Below are 22,952 nucleotides of genomic sequence, written 5' to 3' on the forward strand. Positions count from 1 at the left end.
GGACTTGTTGCAGAGGCCTCACCGACAGTGTGAAAGTTGTATTCTTGGCTCAGCATCCACCTTCTCTCTTAGCTTCCTGGCTGACATATGTGGAGCAGCTTTCCTCAGCTATGCCCTTACACCTTGGCATTTGTGCCTCAGAGCCAGCTGACTATTCACTGAAATGATAAACCAAAAAAACCCTAAAAACCTCTCCTCCTTTTAAGTTGTGGGTCTCAGGTATTTTGTCCTGTGACAGGAAAATGGCTAAGATAGATATTGGTACTGAGAGAAGTGGGGACATTCTTGTGACTGTATCTGACCATGTGGTTTAGAAGCCTTTGGATCTGGTTTGTGGGAGGAGTTTGGAAAGGTTTGGAGTTCCCAGCTAGAGAACCCCTACAATGCTATAAAAGAAGTTTGATGGGAGATTTGGGTGAGAGCTCAGAAGACCAGAATGCTTACAAGAACGCAGACAGTAAAAGCCAGACTCAGGAGGTTTCAATTATTAACAAGAATTGCATTGGCAGATGGATTACAGGCTATGTGTTTTTTACCTTGACAGAAAAATTGTCTTCATTTTGCCTGTGTTCTGAGACTTTGGGGAAGACTGAGATTAAGGGTAGTGTATTAAGTAATCTGGCAGAGGAAGTTTCAAAGCAGCCGAATGTTTAGGCTGTAGTATATGATGGGTGCTTTTAGCAAGGTCTACCGTAAAAATGAGGGGTAAAGAGCAGATGTGAAAAGTATGCAGTTTCATCAGAAAGCAAGAACCTGCAAAATTTGGGCCCTGGAGAGCAAGGTTGCTGAAAAGATTAGCATTTAAAAGAAGCCAAGTACTTTGAATCAGAACAATAGAAGAGATGGTTTGAAGGCAACCAGAAACCACCCTTTTCAGGCCCAAAGGCACAAAACTTTAAAGTTTTGCTTTAGGAAGAGAGCCCAAGAGCTCATGCAGGAGCCACAGAGAGAAATGTTTCCCTAAGTTCAGCCATCCAGGCACTGTGAGGCCACTGCCATCATGATCTAAGAGGGCCAGGCAACTGCTTGAGTTGGGGGCAGATATTGGGGTCATCAATATGGTGCTGGCTTTATGGGCATGCATAATGCAAGAGTTTTGTGGTCATGGAGGCTTTCACTCAGAGTTCAGAGGAAGGCCTGGGAGGCCAAGTAAGGTGCCTCAAACTAGGTAATGTGTGAAGCTGTGGGAGTGAAGCTAATAGTGCAGTGGAGACCACAAAAAGTTGGAGATGCTAGGAACGTGAAAAATCTGTTGAGGAAAGCTTCAGTCACAGAGTAGAGATGCCACAAGAGAGAGGCCATGAGAGCTGCAAAAGGCAATGCCACAGGCGTGGGGCTGGCTAAGCCCAGTGGAGCTCACATCTCACCACAGGTTGCCCTGGGTGCTGGACATGAAGCTACAAGATGTAGTATTTTCCCTGATGGATTTTGGCCTTTCTTTGGTCCAATTCCTTTCTATCCCCTGTTCTTCACTTTTAGAATTTGAATGTTTTCCACGTGTCTTTGTATGTTGGAAGTATTTAACTCTCCCTTTTTTTTTTTTTTTTTTTTTTTTTTTTACAAGGGTTCACATTTAAAAGTCTGCCTTGAGTCTCAGAGAAGATTTTGGACTTTTCAGTAATGGTGGAATTGTTAAATATTTGGTAACGCTTAGAGATAGAAATGGGTCTTTTGGGTTCCACAGACAGAATGTTATGGTTCAGACTAAAATGCACCCCTAAAAGCCTCATGTATTGAGATGTGGCTTTTGGAAGGTGATTGTATCATGGGGTTTAGGGAAAAGTGGCTCTGAAGTGGGGAAAAATAGGCTTTATCAAAAATTAATAGGGAATCTTACTAAAAGAAGTTTTTGCCTCTAAGTTAGACTCTACAGTAAGAGCCACTAGAAAGACAAAGAAGAGAAGCAAACCAGAACCAGAGAAGTGCCAGGTAATGCAATTAGCCTAAGAATTCATCAGAAAGAGTTAACAAAGCACAGAGGAAGCCAGAAACATAAAAACCCAGGACAACCACCCCCATTCACCTACCTCTGATAAAATGCAAAGAAGACAAGGAATAACCAGCAGAGGACATTTATTTAATATATAAAAGACATAGAGACACCTATACCTGTACACATGTATGAATATTCTCACTTTAGCATCGCTATATTATTATACCACTTACACACATATGCCTGTACTTAATCATTAACTCAAAGGTACCTTTCTATAAGACTCCCCCTACCTCCCCAAACACACTTATCCATCACAAAGGGACAGGAGGGAGTCAAATGTTCAAAAAGAATGTAGACAGGTATGCCCAGGTTAGGATCAAAGACAGGCAGAGAAGGATTAAAATGATTAAAATGAATAATTGATAATTTGAAATAGGAAGAAAAGGTCCAAAAGGGTAGGGGTGGTGGGAGGGGAAGGGGAAAGGAAAGAAGGGAAAGGAAAAATTATGAGAAAAGAAAAACAGTGGAAATGAAGTCTATGTAAATAGGGAAGGGTGGAGGGGGTGAAGGGGGCACAGGGAATGGGGAAAAAATAAGAAGCAAGATACATCATGTACAGGCACAAGCACCCAATGATAAATGTAAACGTGTTGTATACCTAAAATGTACCAATAAAAGAATTTAAGGGGAAAAAAAAGCCAGAGAGCCAATCAAATGGTGACATCTTTCAGGTGCCCACATAGGGGATAGGAATAATCACTACTCCTAAATAAAAGGAGCCAGGGACATGAACTGGAAAGTATTTGCTTTTCTGATGCTCCCTACTCTTCCAGAGTAACTACCTTCTCTTTTTCCACCCTTTTCCAAATAAATTCTCTTCCTTTATTTTAAACTCCACCTCTTTAATTCCTTACTGGTGCTGATAGTTTACGATCCTGGTAGCTGAGTGTTCCAGACAAGGAGCAGCGCGTACAACCCCATGGCGACACAACAGGGGCACTATACTCAAGGGTGATTCATCCATTCAGGAGTGCAGCAGTAGTCGAGTGTGCTGTTAGGAGTTGCCTCACTGGGGAGGTGACCTGGAAGGTTGCATTCTTGTCCCTAGCTTTTCTCTCTCTCTGTTTCCTGGCTGCCATGGTTGAATGGCTCTTCTCTCCAAGACCTTTCCATCATGCCATTTCTGCCTTAGAGCCAGCTGACCACGGACTGAAACCATGAGCCAAACTAAGCTTCTCTTTCTTTAAGTGGTGGGTGTTAGCCATTTTGTCTGAGCAATGGGGAAGTGATTAAGGCATTTGATGTCTAAAAACAACACACATTTGGTCTCTGAAACTTCTGGGGATCTGAAGTCAGAAGCCCGAAATCAGTTTCAATGGGCAACACTCCTTCTGGAGGCTCCAGGAAGAAACCATTTCCTTGCCTTTTCTAGCTTCCAGAGCTGCATTCTTGTACCACAAGACCCTCTTCCTTCATCTTCAAAGCCAGCCAAATAGCATTTTGCCTCAGTTGTCATGTTGCTACCTTCTGTTCTATCACCAGGTTTCCCTCTGCTTCCCTTGTAAAGACACATGTCGACATTTAAGGTCTGACCAGTTAATCTGTTTGACTCAAGATACTTAATTCAGTCCTATCTACAAAGTGCCTTTTGTCCCAGAAGGTAACTGTTACTTGTTCTGAGGAATAGGATATAAATATCATGGGGGATATTGTTCAGCCTACTACAATGATCTATATGTTCTCCTAGGCCTGGGGATCATCCATTCTCTCTCCCACCCTATCCGCATAATATAGTTGTACATCTTTCTTCAGATCGATGATTGAACCTTTTCTGTGACTCCGACACCCACTCTCTTTGCTTTCTGTAGGCTTTGATAATATGCTACAATGACACCATCCAATGGAACTCTCTCTGATGATAGTTAGTTCTACCTTTGCACTGTCCAACATGGTAGCCACTACCACCCGTAACTATCAAGCATGTGTATGTAACTACTATGACTCAGAAGGGAAATTTCAAATTTTAATTAAATCTAAACACACACTCTGTCTAGTAGCTAGCATATTAGCAGCTCAGATGTAAACAAATACATCCGAAGCTAAGACCAAGCAGGTTCTTGGCTGCTAGGTTCTCCTCACACTTGTTTTGAATCAGCTGATTCCCTAACCTCCTGCTCTTTGTGGCTGAGGAATCTGAAGAATTCCAGGGGGCTTTGGAGGGATGAAGTGGCTGAGGGAAGGAGGAGGGGATTGGCATCTGTTGGCCCTAAGAAGTAGCAGACCCCAGTTCTGTTTTTGCATAGAACTAAGAATACTCTGATAATTTTCATGGTAGTGTCCTTCTTACCCATTTCACTCAAGGAACCTTCTGGGGACCACAAAAGTGTGGTCAGGGACAGGACTACAGAAAGGTGTCACTAGGGAGGTGGACAGTAAAGGGTAATAAACTGAGGGTTGGTTACAGCTTGAGCTCTGCTCTGCCACACAATTGATGAATGGCATTTGGCACGTTTCTTCCCAGTGTTTGGACTTCGGTTTCCATAAAATGAGAGGATTGGACTGGAGAATCTAGGGGTTCCTTCTGGCTGTATCAGACTGTGATTCTATTTTCTAGAGTTGAAGCTTTATTATACAAGCAATTACACTCAGAGCTTATTTCTTTCTGACCCACATAATATTACATTTGTATTGAGAATTACTAAGTAGCCATGGCTTTAGGTTAGTTCTGGAACACTTCTGGATCAAACCACATGCCCGCGTTTCTGCGCATATGATGCCACCTCACATCTGCTTTGAGCTTCAGAGTGCTGAGCCATAAACTAATCTGACCTTCACAATGACCTTGAGAGGACAGATATTGAGACTCAGAGAGGGAAGGAAAGAAACTTCAGGGACTCTACTCCCGTGTTCTCTATACGTCAACTCATAGCAGCCCTTCCAAGTGAGCGATATTATCCCCCTTTCACAGGTAGGAAACCTGAAGTCATGTAAGTAAGGCAAGATGATTTTCCTAAAGTTACTGATATTATGATAAAGTCACTTTTCTGACACCAAGCTACTTCCTCTTCCCCTTATAATGTGCTGTTGCCACCACTGATAATTTTCCCATGAGATATTCGACTGATAAGACTCAGGACCCCAGCTGATCTTTATGTCATCCTCTCATGGTGCTCTCCGAGCAGATCTCAGCAAGTCATTTTGCCTCTCTGCCTCTGTTTCTTTACCTGTTCATCAAAGGCAACAGCCCCTACTTCATAAAGGTGTTAAAATCCTTGTTGAAAGTATTAAGTGAATTATGTATTAAGAATATTTTCCTCAGAGCACAAGTTAAGGACTCAGTACTTATTCATTGTTACTGGTTTTTGGAAACTGAAATTTGTCCCTACTAATAGAATTGCCTTTACTTCACTTTAAATCCAATCAAAATCACAGAGAATCTGTTTCCATTTTAAAAAAAAGTTTTATTATGAAAATTCATGGAATCAACTGCACCTTCCATGTATGCATAATAGCACAAAGAGAATGATGATGGACCATCTCCATGGGAGACGTGTCCTTTGGTCAAGCATAAATAATAAAAATGATACTGAATCCAATAACAGAGCGCACACTGAAGAATAAATTAGGAGAAGGGACAGAAACTACTGAGAGGCATTGTCAGCTTGGAGAACACGGCGCATCTCAGCGTGAAGTCTCTGGGCCCAGGTGACCTTCCCTGAAGACATCATGCCTCTGAGCTTGAGGAATTCAGTTCAGTTCTAAGTATTCCACGTACTCCTGGACCCAGGGCTCACTGGGGTTGGCACAGACTTGCTTGCCCTTTCTGGTTTGGAATCTGTAGAACAAGAAATAGACAAAGTAGAATCTCATGGAACATTTCAAGTCATCTGCTACCATTCTTTGCCTGTCAGAGACACCTCCCTTTGCTTGACCATAGTTCATCTTGGACAGCTTTAGTGCATGGGATCCTTCCTGGGTAGAACTGAAGCCAGACTCCTTTAACTTCCACCCATGGATTTAGCTATAGCCCCAGAGTTTTGCCAGATTAGGCACCACTGGGTTTTGCAGTCAATGTGGATTTATCTCCCCATTCTCTAAAACTGCTAACAGTGATTATTTCACATTTTGTAGCATGGCTTGACAAATCTTTCCATATTTCATGTTCTTTTTCTTAACTCTTCCTTCTTTTCTGGCCTCTGGCTAGCATCCTCTCCAGGAACCCCCTTCTACTTTGCCACCAACTCAGCTACTTTCAGGACTCAAGTACTGATCTCATGACCTGTTCCTTCCCTTACTGCTTTTGGTGGGGATTCAGCTCTGAGAACCACTTCTCCTTTTCTTGATCATCCCCTGCCCCCAACTGGGCTCTTTTCAATGCTGCCTTCACCCTTGCCTACTAGAGCAGCCCAGGGGTTGACACTCACACCACAGCTGGCTGGGAGCAGAGGCTGCTGGTCTCATAGTAATCAGTCACAACGTTTCGAGGAAGCTTCCGCTGGGTGTAAAAGAAGCAGCAGGCTGTGGGAGGGTCTGAGCCCACTGGAAGGAAAAGTCCGAGTGAGATCAAAACTTGGTATGGGAGCTGTTCATTTGGCTGCTAGAGATGAATCTTCTTTGCATCTCTATGATACTACAATAACCCCAAATATAGTCCCTTGTGAACCATGCCCACCTATCTAAAGAGAGGACCCCCAGAGAAAACAAGAAAGAATTCTACAAGACTGGAACTGCATTGAGTCTCAGAACATGCCTCATTGTCTTCAGGTCACAGATGGGAAACTAAAGCATAGAGGGGGACAAGCTTAGACCAATAATCAGAGACAGAGCCAGTTCAACAGTTGGACTTCTCACTCATCCATTTCCTCTATCTCATGTTTATCCTAAGATAATGGAAGTTTGAATATTATTGGATGTCTACTAGACTCATTTAACAGCAAACTTGTTGGAAATCTTCCCAGCTCCCATTTGTCTCCTCCCCACATCCTGCTGTTGGACCAGTCCAACTAAACACGTAGACTCTGTGTACTTCTTAACTCTAGAAAGGACAGTGAAAAGGTGGACTTACTTGGTGCAGAGAGCACTGGAGAGCAGAAGGCAGCTCCGATCACTAGGAGAGTGAGGACCATCACGCAGGATTTCATAGTCATGGTGGAGACAAGATTGCAGAATTCAGAGGCTTGGTGGAGCTGAGCCTGCAGAGCTCAGAAGCTTCAGAACCTGTGTCCTGTGCTGCTGTGAGTTGGGACCCCCTCTTTATAGGGACTCTGAAGCCTGGGCCGGAAGTGGGGGCACAGGAGGATGAGTGGAATTTCCAGGGTAGGGATGATGTCACAGCACTAATAGGGAAACTTCAGCTAGCTGAAAGTGAAGTCTTCCTTACAACTTCTCTTCCTCAGGATGCTGTCATCACAGAAGAAAGAGGAGGGAGCTGGAGGGGGGAAGTGGGCTGTGCCTAAGAGGGAAGTGGTGTACCAATGACAGTGACTAGGGACTGCAGATCTGAGAGGAAGTGTGAAAGGTTCACACCTGCTTTTAGAAAGGGCTGGTGGAAGAGAACCAAACTGCTCTTGGTGGTTGGCCCTGCCACAACCTGGAGGCTTCGTGTCAGTCTTTCCAGGTTAGCTGTAGTGTCCATAGCAAACACAGAGTGTGAGCCTAGACAGGAACCAGCTCTTCTGCACGCAAAGACCCATCTAATCAGGACTTCATTCAGAAGAGATATCGGGCAGCCTCTTCTAGAACAGGGTGGGAATGGAAAAGAGATAAAGATTTCAGTATAGTTTCTTGAGCCGATCAGAAAACAAGAGAAAGAAATGAGTTAGAATCAAGTGTGGAAAACTCAGACAAGGAATATGTTTCTAGTATAGACATAGGACTAACTACCTAGAAATGAATTTATCTATGTTACACACAGAACTTGGGTGTTTCCCAAGCACTCCTTAGGGAATGCCTCATGTCCCTGTCAATGCCTGGCTGGTCTCATAGCTGCTGGAGGCCTATCTAGGAAGAAAGCTTACCAAGGCCAGGGATACAGTAGTATATGAAATAGGGCAAACAAGAGAAATTCATCATATGATTGGACCAAATCTCACTCAGCTTTAGTGCAAATTCTGTTCCTCCCACTGACCCCAAGCCCCACATTTGAACCTGCTATGCTCTGAGAAAGAAAGTAGAAAAGGGAAAAGAGGGATCCAGTCCTCAGATGCATTCAAGCTATGGTGTCGGAGGGGTCAAAGCAGCATCCTGGGGATTTCAGGGTCAGTTGATAAAGTACAAGGTCACCCTACCTCTTCACACTCACAAACTGCTCTTGCCCATTTCCTCTGTTCTTTCTGTCCTCATCCGTTTCTTCCCACAGGATTTGCTTCAAATATTCTGATCTTCCCCGAGACCCCCATCGCCAGCTTTACAGTTCTGCCCTCCCTGATAGCACATGTGTGGTCTTTCCATGGTCTCTCGTGCAGTTTCATCTGCAGCCTCTAGGCCCTGGCTATAAGCAGAGGAGGATGTGTCTTATGTCCCCAGGTCCACACCGATTTTGTTACCTGTGGCATTTCAAGTCAGCCCAACTTGCTAGCTATCTGTTGTTTGGCAAGACAGATACAGCTGAATGAAGCCCTCCCTCTAGGAGATCTTGGTCTAGAGGTGTATTGAGAGTGTCAGGAATAACGATCGCACAAGGTGGAAGAAGACACGCTGCATGCCAGAAGGAGAAGCAAAGTGTTGAGGAATGTGAGGATGAAGGTTATCCCTCAGCCACTGAATAGTAGTTCTGAGTTAAGTCTAAACCCACTGTGTGCTAAGGAGAAGACTCTGTCTAAAGAGCCAGGAGTGCTGATGTTCAACCTCCTGTGGGACGGTGAAGACCCTGCCCTGGGTTCTCAGGGGAATGACAGATATGAATGAGTGATTAGTCCGTGAAGTGAGTCTCATTCTGAGAGGCTCCTCAGAGAAGAACAAGAATTCCAGAAGATCAGAACTGGACTGCGTCTCTCAAAACATATCTATTGACTTCATGTTCCCGAGGATGAACCCAGGCCTTCACTTTGGGCTACACCCCTAGCCGTTTTAAAATTTTGAGACAGTGTCACTAAGTCAGTAAATTTCTCAGGCTAGGTTCAAGCTTGTGATCCTCCAGCCTGAGTCTTCAGGGTACTGGCATTACATGGGAGTACCACCATGGCTGGCAAGGTCAGTTATTAATTCTTAACAGAAGAGACATTGAATATTATTGCCTGTCTCCTAGACATAGAAGGAATCTCTGATGGCAATGCACTCAGAAGAGATCCCAGAAGAGCTGAGAAAACAGAGGCATCAATGTAGACAACCTGGCCTCTTTGAGGGCAGTGCTGAGCTTCAGGAATGTTGGGGAGACCACTGATGTCAGAGCCCAGAGCACCAGCCTCTAACAGCTGGGATGTCTACAGCCAGAGAATCACTTGAGGCAAATGTTGAGACTGGAAAGCCAAAGGGAGCTAGAATATACAGTCATGATGCCAAGATCATAAGCCAAGAAGGGGCAAGTCCTTTGGGTTCCCACTATGGTATCCAAGTCACTTTGGAAAAATGGAGCAGAGATTGAATTATAAACTGGAAAGATGAGTACAAAATTCTTTAAAATGAATGGAGACTGTAGGACCATGAGCTGGCTGAAGCAGATCATCAGGGACTGCCCCTCTGTGACCAGCAAGCCAGCCAGCCTCATTCTTTTAAAAGTGAAAATGGGCCTTGTCACATGCCACAGGTTGCTTTTTGGCTATCAAGAATGGAAGGCAGTGATTTTAGGGAATGCTAAGTTTCTGACAGGAGCTCAAACCTCATTGGTATTTGGTGGGTTCAGGAAAACTTGCAGTATTCCTTATGAACATCTTCCTTTGAATAGCGCTTTTATCTTGCTTATAGCCCATTTTCATGTAGGCCACTGGCAGTGGTTACAGAGAGAAGAAAAATAGCTGTCCATAGCTTGTAGGGTAGCTTATGTGGCAGGCACTGTGTGAGATGTTGGGGGTTCATGCTTTTAGATAGAGTAGCAAAGAGTCAAGAAAGGCTTTCAAAGAACGTGAGGCTTGAATGTTTTAAAGATCATATTAGATTGTTTTTCTCTTATAGAAAATATACCTAGCCACTGTATATTAAATTAATCTAGGAAGTCATAAATAAAAACTAAAAATGACTATCATTCTGCATCTTCTTTTATGTTTTACTATTAGGATTTAATATTCTTTCTTGAATTAATATGTCATAATTTGTTACTTGATATTGTTCCATGCTACAAACAACTCAAACATTCCTCCAAAGTAGCATTAGTGAATGCAGGCTATTTCATTGCATTGATATATCCAATTTGTGTTTAACCATTCTGCTATGTAGGTCAATCCACTGAAGCTCATAAACTTCTCTCTTTTATAAGTGGAGTTCAGTTTTGAAAGAGATTGGCTAGGCAGAGAGTGTTGGGGGTGAATTATTCAGTCAAAAACTAAGAGTCTTGTAGGTTTAAAAATTACAAAATGTAATCATTTGTCAACCCTTTGGCTAAGATCTAGTGTAAAATTACAAAATGTATGCATTTTGTTACACTGCATGTTGGGTGACTACAGAGAATGATCATATATTGTGCCTTTCAGAAAAGCTAGGAGAAAGGATTTTGAATGTTTTCACCTCAAAGAAATGGTAAATAAAAAGATGAATATACTTACCCTGATTTGAACACTACACTATGTATATATGTAGCAAACCACACCTGGTAGCTGGGTGTGGTGGGGCATGCCTATAATGCAATCACTTGGGAGGCTGATGCAGGCGTATCGCTGCCAATTCCAGGCTAGTTTAGGCTACACAGAGAGTTCAAAGCCAGTCTGAACTACATAGCAAGAGCTGTCTCAAACATAACAAAAGAAAACAAAACAAAACCACATCATGTGGTAAGCACAAACATGTACAATATTTATGTGTCGATTAAATATTTTTAATCACAAAATTTAAAAAATTTAAATAACAGTGATAATAGTAGCTAATGCTTAATACTGCCCTTATAAGCTGGTAATGTCTTAAGGCTTTCATTGATACTACTGCATTTAATACTCACAGGGGCCCACTGAAATAGGTATTAATACTGCATCCTTTTATAAATGAAGACACTAAAAGACAGAGAGGTAAGTGACTCATGGAAGAACACGCAGGTGACACAAAATAGATTCAAAAACAAGACCAAGAAAGCCTTCCTATATAGAGTAAGGAAAGTAGAAAGGAAAATATATTTTATTATAAATTTATATTAAAAGCTCAACAGCCAACGTCTTGTTATTATGACAAATGTTTTTCAGTTTCTCATTTCACTTGATTTTGAATAGCAGAATCCATGGACTTATCTCTTTCTCTCAGAAAATTGGGAGATTGAAACAGTGGTTTTCATTATTTGTTTAAGATATTAATACCTTCGGCAGCCACAGCACAGGCTCATGCCTAGCCAGTTTTGGCTGTGCCCTGTGGTTTGCACAAAGGGTAAATAACTTTGCCAAGTTGATACTTTAGTGTTAAAAACAGGAAAGAGATTTGTGCATTTATGGAACTGTAGAAAGTTCAGAAGGGCTGAGTCTTGGTTCCCAGTGTGAGACTGCATAACCTTTGCCCCTTTTTCTCCAGCCCCATTGTGATTAAAATGTGAGTTAAAGGATGGAGACGTTTGTTAGTCTAGAGACGCTAGATAGGGCTCTGTAACCGACCTAGGGTCCCAGAGTAAACTACTCAACTCTTTGTTTATCCGGAACTGATATTCCAGGCACCACAATTGTTAGAACAAGCTGCAGATGTCTGCTAACCATCAATATGTGACAGTCGACCACTAACCTTTGTCCCCTTTTCTTTAATATGTTAACTTCCCCCTCAACCCCCTATAAAAACAGCCTTGGATTCTGAGCCAGTGGCCTCTCTAAGCTATTTTGCTTTGGGAGTGCCGTCTGGCCAGACTAATAAAGGTCTGTTTCCCAACTTGGCCGGTGTGTTCCTTCCCGGGTGTTCTTCGCTGTAGTCAGCTCCTTGGAGCATTTGGTAAGGCTCTTGGTCTTACATTCTGAAGGCACCGCTTCGATTCCTGGGTGTGCTTCACTAGTCAGCTCCTCGGAGCGTTTGGTAAAGCCCTCGGTCTTACACCAGGAAGTCTGAAGGAGGCAAGTTGCAAAGCCAAAGAGGTAGGTAGGGGAGGGAGGATCAGGTCACAGGAGGGGTCAAGTCACCTTCCAGTTCCTGCTGGAAACAGTGCAGAGGATTGGAACAACATTAACAGAGGGAGACAGGAACTCATTCATACTCTAGCAAAATCACAAGGGCTGCTGTATGTGTGTGGGGGGGGACGTTAAGCAAGGGATAAGACTGGAGGAAACACCAGTTACTCAGACACTCTTGACAGTGGCTGTGATGAAAAACTAAGGGCTGACCTCAGACAGCAGCAGTGAGTGAGAGGTAGATGCTGATAATCTCCAAAAGAGATGAGAGCTAGCAATTGAACAGATGTAGGAGATGGGAGAGGACAGAGAGGGGTCAAGGGTGACTTCCAGGCTTCTAGCTTGGATGCCTAATAGAAAGGGATGCTTTTTATTGGGTGGAGGATACAGCAGGAGTCAGATGGAAGGATCAACTCAGTACCAAGACATGTATCCTAGTCTACTGCACACACACACACACACACACACACACACACACACACACACACACACACACAAACCAGCCAGAGAAAATGATAAAAACTCAAGACAGGAAAAGAAGGGCTGGCTTCAGAACAAGGAATTGCATCCATGAGACCTCATCTCTCCAAGATGCTGGAAGGGGACTCAGGGATGTTGTTTCTGCCCACATGAAACATGGGGCCTTACCTGCTGCAAGCTATGTGGGCCACTCCTGAGAAAGGGAGACTGAGGCTGGATGAAACAAGGGTGTGATTATTGGTGAACCCACACACAGGGCCACTGCTGCTGATGTTGACATCTGGGGAAGTGGAGCTACAGACCCAGGCACTGGAAGGAACCAATCCAGCAGGGCCCAGTCTAAGGCAATGACGTTGGAGAAGGTGAATTGCTCAGCCAGGATCCCCTGGACTCATGATGGGCTGAGGTAGAGCCTCAAGGGGGCTGGAATGAACTGGAAATCTAGGACACAAATCAAGCCCCAGCATGCTGAAGAATCCACTAAGTTAACTGCTGGTTATTTTCTGTCACCACCACCTAAGCAGTCTTCCGTGTCTCTCTAAAGATCAAATTTTGACACATGGCCTCTCTTATCCTTCCCTTCTCGTTAGTATTTCAACTCCACAGTGAGAGTAAAGCCATAACAACTCGACTGTTTTAAGTCAAGTCTGTAATTTACTCATTCACCAGATATTTATTAAGCTTCACTATGTGTCAGGCAATATAGTTATTATTGAACATATATTGGTAAATACTGTAGACAGGGAAATATAAAACTGACCAATTCCATCCGTGTAACACTGATTCAATCTTTAACAAATGGCCTAGGAACATCAACTTGTTATTTAGGAAATTTCCACACTCTTCTAACTGAACCTCCCTGTGGCTCCCATTACTTACATGACATATCTATTAAGTATATACTATGAATCCAAGTATGTTATTTTCCAATCCGAGTAAAAATACAAGGCGAAAGGTGATTTTCTGGTTTGGGGATTAATATGAAAAATTTTACAAATCTATAAACCATAAGAGTCATACATTCCATAAATCACTTCTATTAAAATGAACAAGATCATGAGAAACAGACTTGGTCAAGAGATTCTTCATGTTACAATCATCACGTACCAGAATTTGGTTAACTAGGATCAACCAACAAGACACAGTCTGTATTTGGTTTAAAATCAACAAGACACCATCTACATTTTGAAGAACACTTTTCATAGATGACTTATTTTGCTCTGTGGTAATTGTTGTAATCCTGGAAGCAAATCCTGTCCATTATCAGAAAAGTGGTTGACTCAGCAGTTTCCGTTTCCTGTTTCACCCTCCCCAACTCACAAAAGCCAACTCACAGAAACTGAATCAGGGGTCGGAAGGTAGTTTCCTAAGACCCAAGAGAGGGAGTGGAGAGGGGACAGACAAGGAAGAGAAAAGGAACAAAAATAGAATAGAAAGGAAAGAATGGAAGCAACCCTTTTATAAATAAGGAGGGGAATACAGTTGCAGGGGAATGGGGAAAAAAAAGAAGAATCCAGATATATCATGCACAGGTGTCAATTCCCTATGACGGATGTGACCAGTATGTGTATCAAAAGAGTCCCAATACAATTTTTTAAAGAAGAAATGAGTGAGAGATTGCACTTGCGGGCATCAGTGAAGGGCTGGAGACAGAGAATGTGGGCAGGAATCATCATCTGTAATGTGGTTTCCAGTGAAATAAGTAATAGTGACTTCCTTCTTTGGAACTGGCCGACATACAGGAAGACACTCGGATGCCACAGCCACAGTGAAACCTCCCACTGACTGCCCTTGATCTTATATCTTTGTTTCAGCTCCCTGACTACCAGCATTGGCAATCCCAGGGAGGGTGGACACAGAGCCTGTGTGTTTTTAAAGTTGTAACTCTACAGACATTAGGAAGGACAGAGTTCCTAAAATGTCATCTTTTTGTGCTTCTGCCTAATATCCTTCCTCATTCCCTGGTATCTGACATGAATGCTCTAACTCCCTTGCGGAGAATCCCATCCCTCCCTGGTTTGGCTCCAGTTTAGCTCCGTCATCCAGATTCCCCATTCTGCCCTGCAGCTTCACTGAGCAACTGCCTTTTCCTTCTGAGCCCACAATGTCACTCCTGTAACTTTGCATCAGCTGGACCTCTACCTCCCATCCCATCCGTGTGTTCAACTCCTGTTTTCAACAGGATCCAACCAAAGTTCCATCCCTTTAATAAAACCTTCCCACATCTTCCTACAGAAGGTCATTTCCCCTCCTCATACTGAGTGTTCTGAGCCTCCACTTCATCTTCTTTCAGGAGATTTAGCATTTTCTGTGAAGTGTGGTAATTACCTGATCACATAACCTTCTTGCCTACTAGTCTGGGGGCATCTGAGGATAAAGGCCATTACAAAGAAGTCAGAGCACTGCTCATTTGTCTTTGTCTGCCTCCTCTCCCAGCTGTGTGCCACCACACTAAAAATTTGATAGACATGGACATGAGCCTCCTGAGGCCCCAAAGCCATCCTACTGCTTGTGAATTTAAGGCTGACCAAGGTTATCACTTTAAGGTAAGGAATGATGATAATAAGCACTGGTTCTCATTTAGAGCAGTCAGGTTAGAGGTTGGTGCAAAGGATGAATTGAATAGTGTTAAGGCAGAGGTGATGGAATACAAGGCAGTCCAATTAAAGTAACGCCAATAACTTTGAAAATGTCTATGCAGCCAATGGTTTCCCTTGGGGCTGTGTAATTTCACCACCTGTAGTTTTAAGGTTGAACTGTGGGTGAAGCCCTGAACATATTAGTGGACAGCACTTAGTAGCTGTAGAGGAAGATGCAGCATCAGAAGAGGCAGAGGAAGAGGATGTAAGAGTCTTAGGAATATCTGGAAAGCAATCTCTCCTGGGATGTGGTAGCAAGTTTCCACACAAAAACTTGCTGGTGAAGAGGGTGATGATGGTGATGATGAGGAAAAAGATGATGATTGCGCTGATGACTTTGATGATGAGGTAAGTGAAAAAAAAAAACTCCAGTGAAGAAACCTATATGAAATTCTCCAGCCAAAAGTGCACACACACAAAAAAACCAGACTGAAAAAGACTCAGTACCATAAACACAAAGATCAAAGGTTAAACACAGAGGAAACACCCTAAAACACCAAAAAGATCCAACTCTGTAAGAAGATATTAAAGCAAAAAAGTAAACAAGCATTGCAAAATATGGTTCTTTCCCCAAAGTCCAAGCCAGTGAAGTTCAACAATATGTGAAACATTGTTTCCAGATGACTGACAAGGAGTGAAGATCTATTCAAGATCTGTCAGTGAAGAAAAATCTCTAAGAAAATTGCTTTCACAGTTTGTCAACATTTCCGGTCTTATTTCATTTATGTAGCAATTAATATCTGGGTTTCCTTTGTATAAAGTGAAATGAGAAGTGTCCTTTCCATGTGTGATAAATGTCCAAATTCTATGGCCAGGAAGTTGTTGTCCAAAATGCTTGTTTACTTTAAAAGATGGAACTCCCCCCTTTGCTGGGTTTTAAGTATGTAGTAGGGAATGTCATGAAAGGACCTAGTCGTGGTGGTGGCGGTCAGGCATGGAAATGATGCAGAGACAACAATATGCATGCAAAATAAGCTCACTATTTTTAAAAAAGTTTTTTTAAAAGAACGACCACTTTCTCATTATGAAATGTGATATAAGGTTATTAAGTAAGAAATAATAATATAAAGAATGGAAAAGCAAAAAGATAGGTGGAGCTGATAGAGTAGACTCTTACATCACTGAACTTATCCATGGAAAGGAATAGAAAAACTGCTTTGAGTTTAGCATCGCTGAAGTAGATATTATATAGTATTCTTAAGATTATTCAGATACATGAGAAATCCAGACTTCATTCTAGCGAAGGCCATTGGATAGAAACTTTAGCATACTTGTCAAAAATTTCTTTCAAATTAAACAATTGACAACTTACTTTTAACTAGTGATGCTTACAAATGTTTTAAAATAGAATTTCTGACTGACAAGGAAGGTAATACTGCTTCACTAAATAAAGTGAGAAAAACGTGGAAATAAGGATGAAAATGATTAAAATGAATAATTGATAATTTGAAATAGGAGAAGGTTCATCACTGTTATGAGTATGTTTATGCCACTTCATTCAATTTCAGGGCTTAATTATAAATGATTCGATGCATATGCCAAAATTTACTTCATTATTGCCTTTGTGGCAAAATATTAGGTTTCCTCATTTCAGAGTTATAAGTGATGCTGGGCCATCTTTATGGTTGTAGATGCCTCCCTGTCTGAGTTGTCTCCATAATTACACTTTCCTAGAAATGCTGTCTTGATTAGCGGGTACCAGGATTTTTAGGTTCTTGACATATTAACACTCCCACCTAAAGAATCTTTATGACCTACAAGTGGAGTTTAGCCCAGTGCCCTGGTCACCCCATGACTGATGAACAGACAAAGGAGTGAAACGTTCCTATTCCTCCGTCTGGGCATTCCGGAATTGAGGTCATTGCACACGGGCGAGAGTGGGAAACTGTACACTGCCCACAGTGACACCATTCACGCGGTTAGGGAGGCCTTGACAAGCAGAGTTTCAGTTCTGTGGGAGAAATGGCACTGGAGAAGTCAATTATAGATCAGTTCTCGAGAGAAGTGCCCAGCTAGGAATAGGCCTGAGCCAACACATTCCCCCTCCTGCCGCTCAGAAGGGAAACCGTTTCCCCAAAAGAAGCCAGAGCAGGTCATGAGTTGAGAGCTGAGACACACAGCTCAGAGATGCTATTCTTGGAGATCCTGAGCCCCTGTGGTTACCAAAGACTCTGACTTGTGCAACACTCAGATGATAGCATTACCATGCTTAAAATTTTCCCTTGTCACCCCCAGATTCCATTTCCCCTTTGCCGGGGGCTGCCTATAAAGAGGAGAGAAGATGGCTTCAGACACCAGAAGCACACAGGCAGGAGCAAGTACCCAGGCCATTCTCTGCTCTGCTGACACTTGAGCCCGTACTCGACCTACTTACTGCTCAGCATCATGAAGGTCTCCATGGCTGCCCTGCCTGTCCTCCTCTGCACCACGGCTCTCTGCCTCCAGGCCTTCTGTGCACCAGGTGGGTTTGTGCTGTTTTTGCAGGTGTCCCTAATCCCTGGCCTGGGGAGACCACATCAGTCTTTCCTTGTGGCCTCAGAATATCCAAGGCAAAAAAAAAAAAAAAAGAATTTCTGAAGGACTACAAAACATCACGATCTGTCTGCTTCATCTTTACAATGGGATTTAGCTCTCCTAGTTCCATTTCTGAGAGTCACGGTGGTGGTGGTTGGGGGTACAGAGCAGCTACAGTCCCTTATACAGATAGAAAAACAAGGTCCTAAACAAATGAATTTGCTAGAGGCAGAATCAAAGTCTGGTTACTTCCTAGTGGTATCACCCTCTCAGTAGCTGGAGTTCTGTCCCTTGGTTGTCTCCAGAGAGATGGCCCAGACTGCTTTTGTACTGGGGTATGACTTCTTGAACCAGATAGAATTCCCTGAAGAGAGATGAGGCAAGAGAACTATCTGTCAAATCACACAGAGAAAGATAGAGCTCACAGGGAAGAGTTAGAGAGAAAGTAGAGGCAGCAATGAAGATAGAGATGGGTATTTCTGGGCAAAAATGCCCAAATGCCTACCAGTGACCTGGTCTTCCAGCCTCCACTCAGAGCAAGGCCATCCTGCTCATGCTGTGAAGCAGCAGCTTTTGGCTGGCCCTTCCTTCTAAATGATGACATGGCTCGCTCTGTCCCTTCCTCTACAGTTGGTGCTGACACGCCGACCGCCTGCTGCTTCTCCTATGCGGCTAAGAAGATTCCACGCCCATACATAGCTGACTATTATGAGACCAGCAGCCAGTGCTCCCAGCCAGGTGTCATGTAAGTGCCAGCCCTCCTACCCACGCCTGGGGCCAGGCCCTTAGGGCACAGACAGACTACAGAGGCCATGCTAGGATGGCCCCCATCCTGTCAAAACCATAGGCCCTCATTCTCCAAGGTGTGACCCGACTTGGTGGCAGGCGATAGTGTAGAATGAAGTGGGCTACCGGAGAGGGAGGGGACAGGAGGAAGGTGGCAGGATGCTCCAAGGGCCCCTTGAGTCGGTGAGAGTGGCTGTCAAGACAGACCATCCCTGAGATACTCAGGACACTGGCTGGGATAGCAGGGCCATCATGGGCCCAGGACCCCGCTGCAGGAGTCCTCAGTGTTTGATCCCTTGCCTCTCTCCACAGCTTCGTAACCAAGAAGGGCCGGCAGGTCTGCGCTGACCCCAGTGAGGCCTGGGTCCAGGAGTATGTCAATGATCTGGAGCTGAATGCCTGAGTGACCTGGAAGCGGTCGGGAACCCTCTGAGCCCTGTGGACCCCGTGGGGAGCAAGGACCTAAACCTTGGAAACAGCCCTGCAACCTCCACAGCTACCTCTCCTATGGGAGGGAACTTTTACCTTAAAGCTTAACTTATTTATGATATTTAATTTTTAAATTTTATTTCTATTTTTATACTGATTTAGTGATAACTCGTATGAAAGATCTCAGGATACCATGTCACCACCCATGCCCTCCCCCTTTTCTCCCCCTGTGTTTGTTTGGTGCCAGTTGAGTGGCTGCATTCAGCTCGTTCTGGGCAGACATGGTACCAAAGGCGACAAACTGACAAATACGTACTGGGTGCTTTTATTCTGTGCCTCCTGAAATAATAAAGATGCTTTTTTAAAAAGTAAGCTGGCCTTGAGTCTGAGTTTGTTTTCCAGCCAGTCAGGATCACTGGTTAAGAGGAATAATAGCAAAAAAAAAAAAAAAAAAAGGATGTGCAATACAGGGATTTGGTGGAGAAAAAAATGGGAGACATAGAGTTACTCCACTTTACCCTGGAGACACAGTTCTAGACCACTGGTACTATGAACACTTACAAGTCAACTCATAATATACCTGTGCGAGGAAATCTCACCACATGAATGGATACCAATGAAGCAGAATATTCTGTAGTGTGTATTTAGAAGTCAAGTTTCAATTTTTAAACTTTTTAAAGCCTACTCAAGGCCTTGATCTTTTCACACATTGTCTGAAGGTCCCAGAAGCCTGCAGCTAAATGAAAAGTTGCATGGTCCCTAACATCCCTAAATATAAATGCTTTGGGGGTGGGGGGGGGACATAGTAAATAAAATGGAGACCATGTAGGGGCAAAGGGAGGAGGGGAATTGCATTGTCAACAGCTCCCCAGGCATTTCAGAGTTGAGAACCGACTGAGATCAGCCTCACTGGAGTTTCTAGCTCTGGCCCCTGGGCAAGTGTCCTGCCTGGAGACATCTGAGATGCCACAAGGGAGGAGCTGTTTTGGACTGGGGGAGGAGCTGCCTACTTCCTGTCCTTGGGTGCTAGGAGTTTGGGGTTTTCTTTAGATGTTGAGCAATCAACAGTTGTTTGGGGGCCAGTCTTGTGGCCTCTTTAGCAATGGAACTCCCTTCTAAAGATAGCGCGCTTCTGATCTATTCAATCTGATCATTCGAGGACTAGAGAGCCAACAGCAGAGATGTTGTCCAGCCATGTACTGTATTTGTATTTTGACTGGGGTTGGGAATGTGCACATTCAGCACAGGCCTCCCGGTGCGACCCTGTGGTGTTGCATGACCACATGTGGAGGTGACAAATATCTGACTCTAGTTCCAAAGGCACATCCTCCTTGAACCTTCATAAACAGCTGACTGACAGCTGGGTTTGGTGATGCAGGCGTCTAATCTCTACTACTTGTGAGGCTGAGGCAGGAAGATTGCAAATTAAAGCTCACCCTGGGTACTTAATGGGACTGTTGCAAATTTTCAGAAGGCTGGGGATGTAGCTCAGTGGTAGAGTGCCTGCCTGGCATAGGTGAGGCCCTGAGTTCAATCTGCAATCCTGACAGGTAAGGCACTAACTGTCTACTTTAAAGAGCGAAGATACCTAGTTCATAGGAAAGGGTAAGGTAGGAGAGTCAGGGCTGCAATTGGACCTGAGTCTCTCCTGAGTCTCTCACCTCCCTGTCTCTACTCAGAGTAAATTTATCTTAGAGTAGAAATTTCTGTAGTTACATTCCTGAATGACTGCAGGTTACTGGGCTCTCAGTCAACAGATCAGAAAGGCCTTTCTCAGCAAAGCTGAATTGTTTCTCCTTTGCACATTTCACATGAGCCCATTTCATGGTAACCTAAAACCTTTCTTAAAGGACCTTACTAAAGGATGCAAGAGGTAGCTGCCACATTCCAATCAGATTCCGTAATGCTGCATCTTACTATTGGCTACTGCCTGCCCTATCACTTATAGATTAACTGCACAGATGTTAGCTGGTGAAAGTTCACAAAACCCTCCCTTCTTCAGTGCTCCCTAGTTCCAATTTATGGGAAAAAGTCCCACCTACAAGGGTATTCTCCAGAAACACTGAATGCTGACCCCAACAAAAATGAGGCACAAGCCACTTTAGTCAATACAGAAAGTTTGATCATTTTTGTGTCTTTAGATCCACTGGACTACAACTCTTGTTGACCTATGCGAAGGAGATGAGCTGTAGAGAGCCCACATTCCAGAGGAGGCTATTTTGGGGAATACTGGGAAACTGAGGTGCCTACTTGTCTGGGACCCACATACTTTCCCATGAGAAGCTCTATAAAAATCACTACCTTAGGGCAGTTGGTACAATGGTTATCGAAGGCCAGTTTGTTGCTAATAAAGGCTTTTCTTTCTCCATCTCTTTGTCTCTCAATTCATTGACTCCATTGGGCAGCGACAGAAGCAAACCTTGCTTGCTTACACTCCTACTTTTCCATTTCAACACATTCCATACTGTAGCCTGGGCCTGGGGCCTTTAACACAGCCTGGGTCTCTGTACAGGTATCTCTGTACAGACCCAGCTCTCTGCATTTCTCAGGATGCTGGCAATTTCAAGGAGGAAAACTGGCAAACCTAACTCAAAGAGGCGTGAATAAATGAACCTTGTGGCCCCAAGCCTGTAGGGTACAGATGTGACTCTGTCCCAGGCAACCTGGATGTGGCAGCCATAGAGGGTCCCAGGTGCTGTTGTCTTCTCTTTCCAATCTGCCTTCCAGGTCAGAGTCTTGGGATGGCTGCCAGGATCTGTGAGTGTGGCATTAATTTTGTTCGTTTTTTGCAGAAAGGAGTGAGTCTGTGTTGATGTTGAAAAAAATTATTAGGTTTTTCAGATTTCGCTGAGGAATTCAATTCCCAACCAGATGCTATGGTTATGGGGATGAGTTTCATTGATTGGTTTAAGTTAATCAAAGCACATACTTCTCTCTGTAGATTGGGTAGCTTTTACATCAAATCTGTAAATTATAGGGAAGGGTGGCTTCCAAAAAATGCAGGTTTCTGATATCAGAAAGGATGTGGAATAGAATTAGTGCAGGAAAAACATGTTTTCACTATAATGTATTGTCTTTTTTGTTGCTTTTTAAAAATATGAGGGTACGCAACACTTTGCATATGGTGAACATTTCTTCTTTTTCCCTCTGTAGGTTAGACATGGCTAGTCTTCCAATCTCCTGAGTTACTTTATTTTTAAGAAGGTACTGACTTGCACATTCCTGTTGACCCATAGATGACTATCGCCCATATCTGAGGCTAAACAGAAAAGAAGCTCTTCCTGGTGTCAGGGTAAACATCAGAAAATGGGGCTATATACCCACCCATTCTCGAACGTGTAAAGAGGAATAGAACCACAAACACCACCCACCTCCTTCATATAAGCAGAAGCAAGAATAGTCAGTCACGTGTAGAGAGCCTGCCCTGACACAGAGGCAATCTAGTGAAGATACCACAATTTTCTTAGCCTTTCCCATATTGTGGATGATTTAAATTACATTCAACTTTAAATTGCTGTAAAGGTGCCAGAGACCAGGTGTTTATTTATGATTTATTTATTTGGTACTGGGCATCAAAACCAGAGGTGCTCTATCACAGAGCTGCATCCCCAGCCCTTTTTATTTCTGAACAAGGTCTTGCCTCATGGTCCAGGGTGGCCTCAAACTTGCAAGTTCCTTCCTCCCACCCAAGTAGCTAGGATCAGATATGTGGTTTTATGAATATTTTGATTTCTTTGTATAAGAAACAGATGCTTCCAAATGGAATTTCTTGGTCAAAGGAGAGATCATTTTAAGTTTCCATATGCACATTCACACCACGATTGAAGACATCTTTCTGTCCTTTGATTAGTGTGCTGTGGGGGACCCTTGATAAATCTCTCTTGAAAGAGCAGATGTCTGAAAGGCTGGCAATGCTTTCAAGATTCCTGTGGCCCAGGCTTTGCTAAC

At 43.5% G+C, this 22,952-nt stretch overlaps 2 protein-coding genes across 3 annotated transcripts; one reads left to right on the top strand and one right to left on the bottom strand.

Moving 5' to 3' along the window:
- Positions 1 to 5,376: 5,376 nt before the first annotated feature.
- On the bottom strand, positions 5,377 to 18,397 carry LOC147823927 (C-C motif chemokine 4-like). 2 transcript variants are annotated; one of them, XM_087191379.1, is made up of 4 exons: positions 18,295 to 18,397; positions 7,002 to 7,671; positions 6,361 to 6,475; positions 5,377 to 5,771 (listed from the first exon to the last, which is right to left on the bottom strand). In XM_087191379.1, exons 2-4 carry the CDS (start codon positions 7,081 to 7,083, stop codon positions 5,684 to 5,686), a joined length of 285 nt encoding a protein of 94 aa, XP_087047505.1. In that variant the 5' UTR covers positions 7,084 to 7,671; positions 18,295 to 18,397; the 3' UTR covers positions 5,377 to 5,683. The 2 variants fall into 2 exon arrangements, with proteins under 2 accessions (XP_087047505.1, XP_087047504.1); XM_087191378.1 differs by lacking the exon at positions 18,295 to 18,397 and having other exon boundaries at positions 7,002 to 7,743.
- On the top strand, positions 16,920 to 19,388 carry LOC147823928 (C-C motif chemokine 3-like). Its single transcript, XM_087191380.1, has 3 exons — positions 16,920 to 17,736; positions 18,420 to 18,534; positions 18,888 to 19,388. The coding sequence occupies exons 1-3, from the start codon at positions 17,661 to 17,663 to the stop codon at positions 18,976 to 18,978; spliced, it is 282 nt and encodes a 93-aa protein (XP_087047506.1). The 5' UTR covers positions 16,920 to 17,660; the 3' UTR covers positions 18,979 to 19,388.
- Positions 19,389 to 22,952: the final 3,564 nt, after the last annotated feature.

The sequence above is a fragment of the Heterocephalus glaber genome, unplaced genomic scaffold (assembly GCF_053883595.1).
Source record: "Heterocephalus glaber isolate CG9 unplaced genomic scaffold, H.glaber_assembly_v1.0 deba00001563, whole genome shotgun sequence".
Taxonomy (NCBI): Eukaryota; Metazoa; Chordata; class Mammalia; order Rodentia; family Bathyergidae; genus Heterocephalus; species Heterocephalus glaber.

Bases quoted from the DNA above. Each gene is read 5' to 3' on its own strand.
- LOC147823927 (XM_087191379.1), bottom strand. From the start codon at position 7,083: ATGACTATGAAATCCTGCGTGATGGTCCTCACTCTCCTAGTGATCGGA. The intron at 6,476-7,001 runs GTAAGTCCACCT...TTTTCCTTCCAG, and splicing joins TCCAGTGCTCTCTGCACCAA to TGGGCTCAGACCCTCCCACA. The intron at 5,772-6,360 runs GTGAGTGTCAAC...CTTGTTCTACAG, and splicing joins TGCTCCCAGCCAGCTGTGGT to ATTCCAAACCAGAAAGGGCA.
- LOC147823928 (XM_087191380.1), top strand. From the start codon at position 17,661: ATGAAGGTCTCCATGGCTGCCCTGCCTGTCCTCCTCTGCACCACGGCT. The intron at 17,737-18,419 runs GTGGGTTTGTGC...CTTCCTCTACAG, and splicing joins CCAGGCCTTCTGTGCACCAG to TTGGTGCTGACACGCCGACC. The intron at 18,535-18,887 runs GTAAGTGCCAGC...CTCTCTCCACAG, and splicing joins TGCTCCCAGCCAGGTGTCAT to CTTCGTAACCAAGAAGGGCC.